Genomic DNA, 17,112 nt, shown 5'->3' on the forward strand with positions numbered 1-17,112 from the left:
TAATGGGCATGCAGAATGTTGTGGAGGAGAGACGTATTGGAGAGAGGGTACAATCTAGAACCAGTGGGGGAATGACTGTGGGGTGCAAACAAAAGGGAGGAAAGATGACTGTAAGGATTCTAGCCTGAGTAACTTGGAAGATATTTAGGAGGCCTTTGGAAATAGAGCACTGGGAAAGGGGAGAGATATTTTGGGGAATTATTCATTTAAGGTGCTAGTTGAAACCTTAAGAGTAGATGAAATTGCCATAGGGGAGGGAGCGTAGAGGATAAAAAAGAGGGTCAAGGGCCATATTTAGGAAGCAGAGGTAGGAAAAGAGCTAGAAAGAAACTATCGGAAAGGTAAGGACAGGAGGTACAATTTAATTGAAAAAAATAGAAATAGAGAAGAATCAAGGAGTGCTGGCTAGTAGTGTCAGGGGCTACAGTGAAGTTGGGGAGAATTGCCCCCAAAATGGCATGGATTTAAGAATCAGGAGATTATTGGTGATCTTCGGGAGAGAAGATTTAGTAAATTTTGGAGACAGAAGCCAGATAACAGGTAATTTTGAATCCGTTTTGAGTCTGTAGAGGTAGAGCATGAATTACCTTTCTAGTATATCTGCCTAAGAAGGAGTGTTGAGAGAGGAGGAGGTTAAATAAGATGTAACAAGAGTCTAAACTAAGTTGCAAATGGGAATAGAAAAGAGGAGTTAGCATCTAGAAAGCCTAAGGATTTAAAATAAATGTCTCGGAGACTGACTTAGTGTGGAGCTAGAAAGATAAAGGATTCCACAGTTTCAGGACTTGGAGACTGAAAGAAGGAAGATGCCATTGGTAAATATTGTGTAAAGAAGTCATGTATTAGAAGCAAGTTTTGATTCAGAGATGACGAGTTTGATTTCAGACGTTTGTTAATTTTTTCTAGGGATGCTAAGTAGAATGCTTCCCTTTCTTCTGCTCCAATTAATCCTGTTAATTAGACTGTTGTCTCTTCTGTCTGTTTTGGTGGACTACGTTTGGAGGCTGGGTGCTAAGTCCTATAACTTCTCGAGAATCTCATTCATACCTTAGATTCTAATTTATTCTAATATCCAACTCTGTTTACTTTTACATGGTCTTTCCCCAAAACCCTAATAAATTGCTTAGCCCCTGTAACCATGCAGAGAGGTGACCCAGGTCCCTAATTAAAGGTAAGATTGCCAGCGGCAAACCAGCAACTGTATCAAGAACCCTTTTGGTCCAATGAGTCCTTATGCTTTCTCTTAGGACCCTGGGTCTCAAATGCTGTCTTCCTTCCTCTACAACTAGATACTGAGGGACAATGCCAAGTCCTTGATCTTGAGCCAGGTCAGTGTAGTATTGATTACAGGTCAGGCCCACTAAAGCCAAAATTCTAAGGGAAGAAGCTGCAGTTTTATTATGCCCTGTGTTTTTCAGAAACTTGGCACATCGATTAGTATTGTTTAATGTTTACTGACCATGAAGTGACCTACAACCGTTCATTTTAACATTTCTAAGCAAAATGTAAAGGATCCTTGTCTGCTGGCCCTTTCTAGCTGCTGTTTTTGGTTTTCAGTAGCTGAAGTTTTCCGTTGAGGTTCTTTTAAACGCCTACATGCAAACTGAAGAGCACTCAAGCTTTGGTGGAATATCACCCACAGCTGGAGTGTTGGAGGAAGGGAGGTGGGTACAAGCGTCAGGTGCATCCTTCTCTGTTAAAAAATTAAGAAAATAAAGACCACTTAAGCAAACAATTCCCATCTGAAAACAATCTGAAAGACCTGTCCAGAGAAAGCAGAGAATGATGTCTTTCCATGTAGGAAGTAGATATCAATTCGTGTATAACCCAAATGCATAAGATGGCCAAATTTGATACCTACTGGATTTAGCCTGCAGCCCTACACCTCTGCTAGTCAGTGAGTGAAAGGTTGTGAACCATGAACTGTGGTGAGAAGAGTGGGACAGTGCTGCAGCAATGGCTTCTCTATTGGTGGTTATGCTCCCGTCTTGCTCTATTAAGCAAGCACAGTTAATATAGATGAAAGGTAACTTTGTTAGAAGTGAAAATTGAAACTTGCATTGAAGGTGACAAGCCAGGCACAGCTGCAGTTGTACTTCCTCCTATGTGGCAACAGGAGCAGCACTTACTGACTTTTTTTGGAAGAGATGTGTAGTTTTTAAAAATATCCTTACTACTACAGCATGCTTTGAGTTTTGATGTCTACACCATTGGTGAGAGGGTGTAGAATATAGAAAGAAGCCACTTAGACTTTGTATCTCTAGTGTGTGCGGTCGAACTCAAGTAAGTGATAATTCAGAATTAAGTTCAGCATTCCAGTCATACCTCTGCTATTAATTGGCGATGTAAGCTTGGACAAATTACCTAAAATATATCTGCTCCTGGATTTCCTTATCTGATAAACAAGAGGGTTGGATTGGATGATCTCTAAATTCCCCTCTAGCCCTAAAATTCCATTGATTTGTGATTCCTCATGGAGGAGGACAACTTCTGATTTCTAAGCATGTTTGAAAAGCAGTCATATAACATTTTATATATGAAAAATCCTTTATAAATGTTTAATTATTATTATTTTTTACACTGAGGAAATTCTTAGGTTTTGTTAGTCCAGTATATGCATTTGCCTCCCTCATTTCTTGTGGAAGAAGAGATCTTTCTTCCACAACCTAATTAAGATTAAGAGATCTTAATCTTTTCATTTTAAGATTATTGCAGCTCTTTTTATTTATTTTTACTTTTTATTAATATGTATTATATAATCACATACTATGTAATCAGCCAAAGTGTACAATTAATGGTTCACAATGTCATCATTTAGCTTTTTGCATTTGTCAGCACAATCAACTTTTTTTTTCTTTTTTTGTGAAAAATAACATATATACAAAAAAAAGTAATAAATTTAAAAGCGCATCGGAACAGATTTCAGAGTTTGTTATGAGTTACAACACAATTTTAGGTTTTCACCTAAGACAGCTCTCTAAGATACTGAAGACTAAAAGAAATATCAATGTAATGATTCAGCAGTCATACACATTTGTTAAACTCTACCTTCTCTGTATAACTAACTCCACCATTATCTGATCTTTTTCCCACTCTTCAAGGGTGTTTAGGCTATGCCCATTCTAACTTTCTCATGTTGGAAGGAGCTATTGATAATAGGGAATAGGGGGATGGAACTAGTTGGTGTTCTGGAGAGACTGGCCCCTCTATTGCAGCTCTTTTTCAAATGGTACTTGATCAGCCAACCCACTTGAGCCATTCCCTTTTTTCTTATCCAGTCCTACAATTCTAGGTCTTGAGTTTAGCTCTCCCTGTCTTGGGTGCAGATCCCCTTCCCCCCTGCTTAGCTTGAGCTCTATTTACCCTGTGTCAATGAAAGTGACTCCTTAGAAGGTTATGTTAAAGAATTACTTCTCCTTTTGTCTTTCTCAACAGTATTTCACTAGTACTGGTGGCTTCCTCTACATTCAGGCTTGTGTCTTTATCAGTTCCAAGAGAGATAGGGAGATAAGACAAGTTTTAGCAGTTCAAATACATGGAAAGGGAAGAGGCAGAGCATGGCTTAACATCAGAAAAACTATATTAACTATTCAACTGTCTCAGCATTAGTGACTTAAATTGGATGCATTTGAAGGACAAAAACTATATTTACTTTCTCCTTTAAACCTAAGAGCGCATCACTCTGTCTTTAACTATAGCCACCAAAAAAGGTACTAGATCTGAAGACCTTTCTTCTCACTCAGTCCTGGAGAAGAGTTGCTCAAATGTTTTTTCTTCATGATTGCTTTGAACAGTCTTAGCTAACATCTGTTACTTCTAACTTTCTGGATGGCCTGAAATACTGTGATCTGTTTGTGTGCATGAATATGTGTGCTATCCTCTGATTACAGTTCTGAATTTAGATAATAAGTGATCACCCTAATGGTATTTTCTTGTTTTGTAGATGCACAATGTCATATTCGCTTCATTTGATACTTGTCAGCTGCGGGTCTCTACTCTTTAAGCTGCTTTGATAGTTCCAAACAGAATCATCGTTCATTTCTGCATTTTCTTCCCTGCAGATGATTCAATGAAAGTGAAAGATGAATACAACGAAAGAGATGAGAATGTTTTAAAGCCAGAGCCCATGGGGAATGCAGAAGAGCCTGAAATTCCTTACAGCTATTCGAGAGAATATAATGAATATGAAAACATTAAGTTGGAGAGACATGTCTCATACGATGGTGGCAGGCCAACCGGTGGCAAGATGAACTGTGATGTGTGTGGATTATCCTGTGTTAGCTTCAATGTTTTAATGGTTCATAAGCGGAGCCATACTGGTAAATAGTCTCCTTTTTCCATTCTTCTGAAAACTGTCCTGATGAAGCCATGTAAGAAATGATGTGATAGGACAGGATTTCAACATTTCATTTCTTCCATTGACATTTTGCGATAATTCTGGTATTTCTTCCTCTCTGCATTTCTGTTTACTCAGTGATTTTTATTCTTGCTTCACCATGCATTTGACAAACATATTGCAAATATTATAAATAAAAAAAGACTGTAGAGAGCAGTGTTCTAGGTCAGCTAAATATTTTTTCTTTCGTTAATAAGTAGGAGTTGAATTGTATGGTTTGCTTCTTAGGCATCTTTCATAACACATTTAACAAAAGCAGAGCTCCTTACTGTATTGGGTTCAAATTTGGTAGATAAAAAGTATCAGTTTTAAAGAATTTATCTTCAGACAATAAACAGGTAGTCTATGGAAATGCATACAAACACAACAATTCCATTGGGCCTCATAGATTCCATCTGACATTTGACACAGAAACATTTCTGGCCCATGATACTTTATTAGGGCTTGCATCTGTGGCTCTTTTTTTTTTTTCAGGCAGAGATCATATGCTAAGTAATATAAAAGTAATGTGAAAACTTACACCCATTAGGTTCTTGAGCTATTCGGTTTGTTTGCTCTGATTCAAGACAAGAAGATGCCCAAAATAGCCTTGCCAAGGGGTGCTTTTTGTCTTCTAAAGGAAAGAGTCTGTAAGTCCTTGCTTGCCTCATAATACAGCTCCCAAATGAACCCAGTGTGAACAGAAACTGTCTAAAAGATGAGCTTTGCCTTAGGCATCTCACCTGTGTATGTGCTTCTCCACTTGCCTGGTGACCAGAAGTCTCATTTTTGTCCTTTTTTAAGGTGAACGCCCATTCCAGTGTAATCAGTGTGGGGCATCTTTTACTCAGAAAGGTAACCTCCTCCGCCACATTAAACTGCACACAGGGGAAAAACCTTTTAAGTGTCACCTCTGCAACTACGCATGCCAGAGAAGAGATGCTCTCACAGGTCATCTTAGGACACATTCTGGTAAGTGAGAGAAATGAGCTCTCTGGTAAGAGAGAGTAAATGCTTGTCCCTGAGAGCCCATTGTAGAAACTAGAAAGAGTTAAGTGTGGAGGTTTTAATCTGTCATTCTTGTTCTGAAGGGTTACAACAGCAGAGACCTCTAGGGCTAATTACACGTCCATTAAGGCATTAATTGCTCGCCGTCTGGCTCTTTGGGGATGATCATCTTTTCACCATCCTTGCTCCCCTAGAGAACAGCGCAGTCAGACTGGGCAAGCCTGCCCCATAAAAAATGCCTTTTTAATTTTTACCAAAAAAAAATTTCACCATCAGTATTTACTGATGGTAAACTTTATTGAAATATAATTTTCCTTTAAAAAAGAAGAGAAACTTTTCATTCAGAAGACTGGGAAATCAAATGATGCACAATTTGTGAATTACCGAAATTCTGTAAACTGGGTATAAATTGTTGTTTGAGGTTAATTTGGGGACCATTCTGGGCTAAACTTCTTAAACCTAACTCTTCTCTTGATCGCCTAATTATTTTTAACCTCTAAAGGAGGAGCAGCAGTAAGAATGCCAAAAAAGCTAAGTGTTCATTTGATGTTTTTACTCTTTATTTTGACCAAACAAGATAATAGCAACGGTTTCTTTTTCAGCATTTAGAATTTCCCTCCTAGGAAAATGAGACTGAGTTTATTTTCAAATTTGGGACTACATGTTCTTGATGTTATCTGACAACATTTTAATTGAAAAAAAGATAGAAGCAGCAGCAGTAGCTTTTGTTCTTCTGTCAGTCCACATACATACACTGCTCTGACTAAAACCTAGCCCCAAGTTTGTAACGTGGTCGCAATTCAGAGACCAGGGAATTAAACAAGTCAGCCCACCTTGACTGTGGGTCTGACAAAACCCACCTTGATAGATCATAAGTGGCAAAGAGAGGGCTCTTTTGTAGCTTATCCTTCAAAGTAACAAATTAAGCCTGTTTGATCCAAAATAATTAGAATGGTTCCATTCCATTGCCTTTTTCAAATAAGATCCAATAATAGTAGTAATTTTTAAACCACTAGAAGACCTCAATTTGTGAAGAAACTTAAAATGTTTAGTCCTAAAAAACCTTCATTTGTATTAATTTGGGACTCCATAAGGATTTTTTAGTACTTTAAATCCCAACAACTCTGTTTTAAGCAGAGCAAGAAGATTAGAAAATAAAAATCTCGGCTCCTATAACTACAGGTCCATGGGGTATGTTGTACCATTCTATCAGAAAGGCCAGCCCTGCACAGCTAAAATGAAGCCAAGTTGAAGTTACTGCTTACATATTTCAAGCAATAAAGAATTTGGAGGAGTTGAAAGGATAAAGGCTCATCTTAGAATCATTGCTTCTTCTTAGAAATTAAGATGAAAGTATTTTTGTAGTTTACTCTTATTTCTATTAGTCAGACAATAGCCTGAATTAACTAGCTCCATTTTTATTGTTTTAGCAGAGACTTTGCTATAGCCACTTGGCAGAAACGAGCTAAGTTTATCCAAATTAAGTCCGAGTTCCCAAAAGGCCATCCATCAGTTTCTAGCTGAATGACTACACTTCCACAAACTGCAGCGTTCTTTACTTACAACTAGGTGGATGTCACAAATTAAGGAATCCCTTCTTATTTCATTCTATATCACAGTAACCCACTTGAAAAATACAAATACCCTATATTTGTTCGTTTGTTTGTTCCTGAGGAAGACTTGATCCGGAGCCAGAATACGTACTAAATGACAATCATTAAATCCAAATCTTTTCATCTGGTACAGGAGGCTATCCTTTGGAAGAATTCACTGACCTAATAATCATTGGAGAACACAACCTTATTTCAGCTTACTAAATTTAAAAGTAATATAGATTCTAAACTATCTAAACACTCTGGCTACTCTCAGCAGTCTCATTCTTAGTGGTCAGTTTTCACAGAGCCCCAGCCCACCATTTGTTCTATGACCCCTGAAGATCACTGAGTGCCCCTTGTGCTCTCCTTATAGTCGAGAAACCCTACAAATGTGAGTTTTGTGGAAGGAGTTACAAACAGAGGAGTTCTCTTGAGGAACATAAGGAGCGCTGCCGTACATTTCTTCAGAGCACTGACCTGGGGGAGACTGGTGAGTTCATGCAACGCTCATTCCACACACAATCAGTGAGCACCTACTATGTGCCAGGCACTGTTCTAGGCCATGGGATATAATAGTAAATAAAAAGACAAAAAGACCTGCCCTTGTGAAGTTTATCTCTTAATGGGGGAACAAAGTGAGTAAGTAAAGTATATAGCATATGAGAAGATAGAAGATATTATCGAGAAAAATGAAGCAGGTATGTACTTGGGGCTGAGAATGAGTCAGGGAAGGCTTCAAAAAGAATGTGACATTTTAACAGACTTAAAGGAAGTAGGGGAGTGAGCCCTGCAAATAACTAGGGAATAAAAGCAAAGGCCCTGGGGCTTGAGTTTTAAAAAGTACAAATAATCTGTGTGACTGGAGCTGAGTGAGTAATGGGACATGAAGGCAGAGAGAAAATGGGAAAACTGATGTTATCAGGCCTATAGGCCATTGTAAAGAATTTGGCTTCTACTCTGAGTGAAGTGGAAAATGTTCAAAGAGAGGTGGCATGATTGGACTGCCCACTTGACAAGAATTACTCTAGTTGCTATTGAGCATAGACAGTATTGGGGCAAGTTAGAAATTGGGGGGTCTAGTTGGAAAGCCATTGCAGTAATTCAAACGAGAAAATTGTCTTAGAGCGGGTGGTAGTGGTAGAGCCAAGGAGAAGTGTTCTGATTTTATATATATATTTTAAAAGTAGAGCCAAAGGGATTTCCTACTAGATTGATGTAGTAGGAGACTGGAAGAATGGAGGTGTCGTTGACTGAAATGACCAAGATTTGTGGTGAAGCAGACTAGGGAGAGGCTGAGGCAGAATTGATTCAAACTACCAGGATTTTCTTTGCAAAAGAAATAGTCATACGCTTGTCTACTCATATGATTTATTATGATGTTTATATTTGGCTCTGGGAAATTTCATATTTTATTCAGTGTTCTGAATTAAGTACCTAGGAGCAACTGGTTAAAGTAGATGCCTTTACATATATTGATTATGGTTTTATTTCCATCATTCTTTTGTTGAACAACCTAAAAGTCTTTTCTGTTGCATATTCTGCAGTTGTCTTTTGTCTCATTTAGTTGTCCATCAGCCTGGTTCTGGAGCTTGGAGTGTCTGACATTTTTTTATTTGGTTACTTAAACCAATTGCTTATTTACAATAAGTGAAAATCCTCATGGGATTTGATGGTTGACAGCAGTGCTTGCAGTTGAAATGTTTGAACAACTTCATGCAGAAAGATTACAAGAGTATGACAAACAATGTGAAGCTCAGGAAAAATGGAGTGGAAGTCATAAGTGATTAAATAACCTACCAGTTCCCAGTGAGAGGAAACTTTTGTTTTAGATAAAGCCTGTTTTAGGGTGTTAGGAGCTGGCCAACTGAATTCAGTTGGTTTGCCACTGCTTCTGCTTTTTATCCTGATGGCATCTTTGGCTTATCAAGGAGTTGGATTTCCTCCTTATTTCTAAAGAGAAGTGTGTACTGTCTTTCAAAAAAAAAAAAAAAAAACAGATACCCCACCTAAAACTTGGGTTTTAAGATCTTAGGTGCCATGCTTAAAGTTATGCAGTTTGACAGTTCTCCCCCAGAGGGAACATAGGTATCTTTGCTTCCAGTTCTACATTTCAAACAAGTAAGCAAAGCTCTAACTGTGGGAAATTCTAAAGCTGTGAAAATCCATTATATTCTGAATAAAATCATTAATCTATAAAGGTAGAAGGATTCAAGAGAGCATTTAATCCAAACTCATTTTAGAAATGAGGAACTTGAGACTCAAAGTTTATTGACTTTTTAAAAAATCACTAAAACTTTGTTTTTAATGATTAGTTTTTAATTTATTGAGATATAATTAACATACCATAAAATTCATCTTTGTGGGCAGGCCACGGTGGCTCAGCAGGCAAGAATGCTCAGGTTCGATTCCCGGTGCCTGCCAATGTAAAAGAAAAAAATCACCTTTTAAAAGTGTACAATTCCGTAGTTTTTAGTATATTCACAAAGTTTTGCTACCATCACCACTCTCTAATTCTGCATATGTTCATCACCCCAAAAAGAAACCCCGTAGCCAATTCTCTCTCCATGGCTTTGCCTTTTCTATACATTCTACGTAAGTGGAATCATACAATATCTGGTCTTCTGTGTCTGGCTTCTTTTGCTTAGCATAATGTTTTCAAGTTTCATCCATGTTATAGCATGTATTAATATGTCCTTCTGTTTTATGGCTGAATAATATAGCACTATATATTATAATATATAATATATATATAATATAACTAATAATATGGCACTATAGGCTATGCCACTTTTTGTTTATCCATTCATCAGTTGATAGACATTGGGTCATTTCAACTTTTGGGCTTGATTAACTGTATTTTTTAAAGGTTATATATTATCTGGTTAGGAAAAGAGATCTAGTATCACACATACTAATGAACACATACACATGGATCTGTGTAATTCTGGAGTCTACTGGAAGTACAGGGGAAAGAAATCAGTAAACCATAGTCTATGAACATTAAATTCAAAATTATTGATTATTCCCAGCTTACCCACTCCCATAATTTTAGAAATTTTTAATTAGGGAAGTTATCAGAAGAAATATTTTAGCTGTAGTCTGTGTTATGATTCAGGAAATGCTGAAATACAGAGGCTGAGTTAATTTGCATGTCATAGTTGGTTTGATGGATGTGTGCAAACTTAAGTCTCAGCAAAAAAATAAAGGGTTAACTAAGTCAGCAAGTTTTGATTTTTTTTAAATAAACATGTTGTACTGATTGTTTTATCTTACAAAATATGTAAAATCACAGCTTAATCATGTATAATACTAATGTCAATCTGTTACTCTTTTATATTTCATATGGTTCTCATGATTTTCCCTTAAATCCAAAATTAAAAGGATGTTTAATCCGACACAAGCTAATCCTTTAATTATTGCCACTGTTCCCTATATGGTTTCCATTGCTGTTTCCTTCTTAAAATTGGGCGGTCCAGTCTGGACATAGTGTTCCATCCTGAGCCTGACCAATATAGTATCAGATATTGTACATCATATCCCTTTATCCCTAGTCTTTAAGATTATGGTGCTCCATTGGTAATGTGGATTCAGTATTCATTCCTCAAGTTCTCATTGTACATTGAAGTACAGCCTAGTGTGGGAGGTAGCCAGGCCTTTGTACGCACCTGTCGTCCCCCCCCCCCCAGAAATAGGCCTTTTCAGAAGAAGAGTGGATGAAGTGGCCTTGCTGTGGAGAATCTGCAAAAGGATATAGGTGTTGAATGAACAACAGGACTTTTGGCCTTGCTAATCATTTTATTTTATTCAGACAATATTGGTTGAGTATCCTATTAGCAGTCTCTGTATCAGAACTGTTTATAAAGTTGAGTAAGGGTTAAGTCTGTACCTTTGAAGAACCCACAGTCCATAAAGGAAATGGGCATTTGATCTATTAATAGTACAGTAGTCTAAGGCATGTAATATTGCTACTTCATCCAAGTTTCTACCACCAGACATCATGAGTGACATCATCAAGATATGCTATGCCTGCTGTCTTAATGGAGAATACATGAAAAGAAGAAGGAGTATAGAAAACCATGGACTTCATGTTCTCATTCGCTTGATCCTTATTCCAGAAAGGGACAAACAGCTGGTGGAGAGGTTCATTTATCCTCATTTCACACAAATTATGAATACTTGGAGCAGGACCTATTTTTGTGTGACAGGGAGTTCTAGAAATAACAAGATTTTAAAGTAATTAAGTAATTATATTTGTAAATCTAGGAGTCAAAATCTTTAATCTTCATTCTCATTGTTTCAGTTGAGCTAACATAAGCATAAGGTTTCAGAAAAACGTATTTTACCAATGTAGCAGGCCAAAACAAAGTTCAAATAATTTTAAAAGTCTATTTTTCCAACTGATTTTTCTTTTTTGAAAATGATGCTATCTCACAGGTAGTATGTATTCCACCTGTGCTCAAAAAGGCAATAGTTTTGTGTAACATTTTTGTTAGAACCTGCCTCAGTCTTCAATAGCAATTTCTTGTTAGACAATTCCGATTGCATAATACTACTTCTTCCACTCTCCATTAGCTACTAACTGACCACACCATAAAAGAGACGGGAAGCAATGCCTCTTGTTTGAGCTCCTTTTAACATTTCTACATCTAGTCTAGTGAAGAATTGTGCACAAAACCAAAACACCACAACCACAGTTACAGAGTTAAAACTGCAGTCCCTTTGAGATCATGGAAACAGTTAACTAAAAAGCCAGACAATAAACTATTAAGGCTTGTGCAGGAAATAAAGGTAGTAATCTAGTCTGTAACTGTGATTTCATATTATATTTTATTATATATTTTTCAACATGTCTTTAAAATTACCTTGCTGGGGGGCCACGGTGTCTCAGTAGGTAAGAATGCTTGCCTGCCAAGCCCGAGGACCCGGGTTCGATTCCCCGTGCCTGCCCATGTTAAAAAAAAAAAAAAATTACTTTGCTAATGAAAAGCAGTATATCGTCTAAATGTAGGCAACTGACATAAAAGGAAATTGACCTAGATTACAAGTCCTATCCTTCTGTGCTCACTTATGAACCAAGTGTGCAAATTGTTCTTGTCACCATCCCATATTCCCCACGCCCACCCCTTTCAACATTAAACCGCCAAACAACACCCAGGAACGGATTTCCTATTTCGTCATTTAACCCACTATCTTGTTCCCTGACTATCTTGCCAAACTGGTTTCCCTCCAGTTACATTCTGAGACATGATGTTCAAGATAACAAGTCTAGACTGTTTGTATAAAATAAAGACAGTTGGGTCCTAGTTGGAGCAGAGCTCCAAAAACCAGTAGTCCTCTTTCTTTTTCTTTTCACAGTACTACCTAAACTCCTCTCTAACCCCAAAGAGATTATCTAATTCCAAAGTATTTCATTGTGTTTTAAGTGTTCTCATTTAGTAGTATTGTATAGTAGCTATCCAGCAATTGTGAGGCAAGAGACAAGCAGTTTGGGAAAGGAAAATGAGTGTGCCATAGTCAGGTAAAATTTTAGCCTTTGCACAACTTGGCAACTAGAAACACAGTAAAGGTGAGCTTAATTTATAGAATGTGTGCACATGTCTAATGAGGGTTGGAACCTTGCAGTTGATATTTTGAGTGAAAGGTTGAGGGAGAAGCTGTGAGTGAATGGGAGTCCTCTAGATTAGTTTCAGAGGATTTCTTTCATTCAGAGGATTTCTTTCATTCTAATCAGAGTTGTGGAATACGAAAATCTCCACCTATGACTCAAATTATCTGTCCATAAACATTCTGGAAATGTATTTATTTTTTATGTCAGACATTTGCTCATCAATTCACAGAGTAATATTTATCTGGAAACAACTGTCAAAACAAGCTTGGTGGGTACCCAGGGGTAAAAGGTGCTGTTATTTCGGAGGTTGGCATTTAGTGACATGCCCTAATTATGTTATGTAGGGCAATGTATCCATACTTCAGCATCCTCCCAGATACAGAGGATATTGATTGTGTATCCTCAGGAAGCTGTTTGTTGTAGTTGATTACGACTTTGGTAAATGTAGACAGTGACTGATGAGGACCAAATGGGAAAACTAGACAGGACCGTCATGCTTGGTAAATCCTGGGCCTGATAGGATTTATCTTTGGGTAATGATTGAACCAGCAGAGGAGTGACTATAAGAAACTGATAAGAATAGTGGCAAAATGAAGATAGAAGGTAAAAATCCCCGGTGCACTGTTTTTCATTCTCATTTCACTATAAATCTTTTTGATAATAAGTACGGATGATAAAGGGGGAAGCCTTACCTGGAATTGATCCTCTCAGAATTGTTGAACCAGGATGAATGTTTCCTAGTTAAAGCACACACTCAGCTGCCTCTCCCATGGTTTAAGGACTTTCAACTCCCAAGCCTTTGTCTTTCCTCTCTCTGCTGTTAGGGCTCTGGGTCCTGCCACATCTGGTGGCGGTTTATGTGAAAGGAAACAATATATATAATAGTTTCCTGTTTGGTCATTTAAACTTATCCCTGTGCTGGACAGAATTTGACCCACTGCACTTCAGTGGCAGGGTCCTGTCACTAAAGTACTTGTTTATCATTGTTGGTCAGCAAAAGTCACTGTGCTTTATCCAAAAGCTACCCAGGCGTCTTATTCTGACCTTCACTGTTTTTGTTTAAAGAAATAGCATGACCATAGCTTAGACTGGAGGCTGAGTTATTTCTTTACTGCATAGACTTATTTTGACAAGAAATTCACAAATTCTAATTAATATGGTCACCATCATCATCTTCTCCTCTTAGTCATTTTTGGAGCCAAATTTCAGTTTTTACTCAGTTTTAAACAAAACAACTGAGTTCTATAATTTATTGTGAAATACCTGGCATAGGGTTTTAAACAACACACACACACACACAATAATAAAATGAAAAATATGTAATGCTTTGTATTCTTTTCTAGTTTCTTTGTTTTTTTTCCACCAGGTTAGACTCAACAGTCTTGCCCTGGAAGTCTTTCCTTATTTTTCATTTACTGTAGAAGTAGCCAGTTTTCTTGTCTCTGGGCAAGTCCGTTTGTGGAACTGATGTCTGAGAGACAATGGAATCTTTGACAGTATTTCTGTATTTTAGGTTCTTCTCACCCAGCAAGCGCATTATACTCTTCAACTACAGAGGACTGACAGTTCCCAAATATGCGTATATATGGAATGGGGTGAAGGGAATTCCATTCTGCAATTATCACTTGTTTTTACTCTAATACCTTTAAACTAATTTCCATTCCTCCTTCCTAAGACATTAGAAATACATGGTTACTTTATTTTAGTTTAGAGCTCCCCAAATGTTGATAATACCACAGAGAGAAATATTTATAGCATCGTAATGTGTTGGCTTTGAGAGTCAGCGGTCAGCAAACTTTGGCCCTCGGGCCACGTGTGGCCAGCAGCCTATTTGTATATAGGAGCAGAGCTGAGAATAGTTTTTACAGTTTTAAAGCGGGATGAAGGGAATATGGGACAGAGAATACATATGTCCCATAAAGTTTAAAATATTTATGATCTGGTCCATTACAAAAAGGTTTGCTGATTCCTGGCTTAGGGCAACGTCATGTGTTAAGTTTAAAGCCTCATATTTGGAGCACCTAGAATATCAATTTAAACTTGAGGCATGAATTTTTTTGGGGGGGGGGGAGGAGTAGTACTGATACTGCTTGCTGTACCAAGGTCAATTATACCATATTTATTCCAATATATTATTTTAGTTGATTAGATGTTGACACTATGTACTCTTATAATGGTTCTCAGTTCTGGCTGCCTTTTAGTATTACCTGGGGAGCTTTGAAAATACTGTTGCTTAGGCCCTTACACCAGAGACTTAACTGGTCTGAAGTGGGGCCTGGGCAGAGGTATCTACTAATATGCAGCCATGTCTGAGAATCCCAGGCCTCTTCTACACAAATGTCTTTTTGTGTATTGACTATTAGCCCAGACCATTAGGCAATTTTTACTTACATTTTTCATTACAAATATAATTAGAGCTGCATTATACAAATTGTTCTCTTTTTTGGATCGAATATTTTTTTTTACCTTTTTATTGTAAAATATAGCATATATGGCATATATGTACATATATAATATATATACAAAGAAAGAAAAAACAATAATTTTGAAGTACATTTAAAAATTTTTTTATTTAAGAAAACAAACAGTACACTTAGAACCATCAAAAATGGGTATCTTAGCTTAACCACAGGCATATTTAAAGTATCCACATAATCATTGTAAAACCTATATTTGCACAGTAAGCTTCATAAACCAGTTTAAAATTAAGGCAACAAGGAAAAAATCTACAAATTCAAATAGCAAAGTTCTCAAATTCTAAATATTAAACACTAATTTAGATACCATTTGATCAGCTGTCAAAACTGTGAATGTTCTCAAAATATCAAATAGAAAGTTCTTACAAATATCTGCATTGCTATAGTAATGACCTATGTTACTAAATATCTTCCTGATTTCAGAAAAATATGAAGATACAAATGTTTTTACAATTAACATATGAGAATCTTAACCACCTAAAATGGATGTCTTAGTTAGCTTATCCATAGGCATATTTTTTTTAAAAATCTTAAGTAATCATCATAAAGCCTGTTTGTACAATATGTTTCATAAACCAATTTAAAATTCAAAGTACATTTTTAACAAGCAGTTACAGAGCCGATTTCAGAGTTTGTTATGGGTTACCATTCCACTATTTCAGATTTTTCCTTCTAGCTATTCCCAAACGCTGGAGGCTAAAAGAAATATCAGTATATTAATTCAGCAGTCATACTCATTTGTTAAATCCTATTTTCTCTGTTATAATGCCTCCTTCTCCTTCAATCCTTCTCCCAATCTATAGGGATCTTTGGGTAATGCCCATTCCAACTTTTTCATGGTGGTAAAGGGTGTCAACAGTTAGGGATAGGGAGATGCAATTGGTTGATAATCTTGGAGAGGCTGTTCCTTCTAGGTTTCAGGATTTATCTGGCCCAGGAACCCTCTGCAGGTTATAGGTTTCAGAAAAATAAACTTAGTACATGAAACTTTTTTAGAGTCTCAGTTAGAGCTCGAGGTGTTCTTAATAGTTAACAGTAATGATGTTGGTTGGGGTTGGCAAACCATAGATATTAGCAATGTCTAGCTGAGGTTTGCATAAGAGTAGCCTCCGGAATAGCTTCTCGACTCCATTTGAACTCTCTTAGCCACTGATGCCTTATTTTATTACACTTCTTTCCCCCATTTTGGTCAGAGAGGCATTATCAATCCCACAATGTCAGGACCAGATTCATCCCTGGGAGTCATGTCCCATGTTGTCATGGAGACTTTCACCCCTGAATGGCATGTCCTACCAGGGGGTAGGGTAATGATTTTCCTTGCAGAGTTGGGCTTAGAGAGAGAGAGAGAGGCCATATCTGAGCAAAGAAAGGGGTTTCCTGGAAGCAACTCTTAGGCTTCATTAAGTTGTCTTAGCTTCTCCTTCACAGAAATAGTTTCATAAGGGCAACCCTTAAAATCAAGGGCTTGGCCTATTACAAGTTCTTTAATTTCAAGACAAAAGTGTCACTCGGGGAAATTTTAAGCAAGATCATTGTGAAATATGAAGAGCATATAAGATAGATAATGCAGGTCCCAGAGAAATAGAATTTAAAAGATAGGAACTGAGAGGAACATGCTGAAGAAAAAAAAGAAAAAAAAAAACCACTCCAAATTTCAATACACAAATCACTGAGCATTTCTTGCTATCTGGGTAAGTATATCTATTTTCAAAAGTGCTGTTAACATAAACAGGGGAGTAAATCTGGGGCACCATACTTTTTTTTTCAAAGTTGTTAAGAATTATATCAGTCTGCAGGTGTCACATGCAGGGTTACTCAGAATCAGAAAGAAGGCTGATGGGGGTTAGAAGATCTCCATCTCTATATCCTTTTGCAACCAACCACGTCCAGGCTGTTTATTTTCTACTTCCTCTTGCTAATGAAGGTACTGGTTGGGGATGGGTTGGGCTTTCCCATCTCAGCACAAGACTGCAAGATTTGAATGTGCCCCTGTGCCGGCTTCACTGACCACAGCAGGTCCTCCGGGTAAGGACCTTAGCAGTAACAGCA

At 37.4% G+C, this 17,112-nt stretch overlaps 1 protein-coding gene across 7 annotated transcripts in view; it reads left to right on the forward strand.

Annotated features, from left to right (window-relative positions):
* Positions 1–17,112, forward strand: part of IKZF3 (IKAROS family zinc finger 3) — a 132,494-nt gene that overhangs the window by 99,143 nt on the left and 16,239 nt on the right. For 3 of the 7 annotated variants that reach the window (XM_077164510.1, XM_077164515.1, XM_077164514.1), the window contains 3 exons: positions 4,062–4,319; positions 5,180–5,347; positions 7,352–7,468. In XM_077164510.1, the coding sequence (XP_077020625.1) occupies positions 4,062–4,319; positions 5,180–5,347; positions 7,352–7,468 (543 nt within the window). The other 4 variants (XM_077164513.1, XM_077164512.1, XM_077164516.1 and 1 more) reach the window with 4 other exon arrangements.

This window comes from Tamandua tetradactyla, chromosome 6 (genome assembly GCF_023851605.1).
Source record: "Tamandua tetradactyla isolate mTamTet1 chromosome 6, mTamTet1.pri, whole genome shotgun sequence".
NCBI lineage: Eukaryota > Metazoa > Chordata > Mammalia > Pilosa > Myrmecophagidae > Tamandua > Tamandua tetradactyla.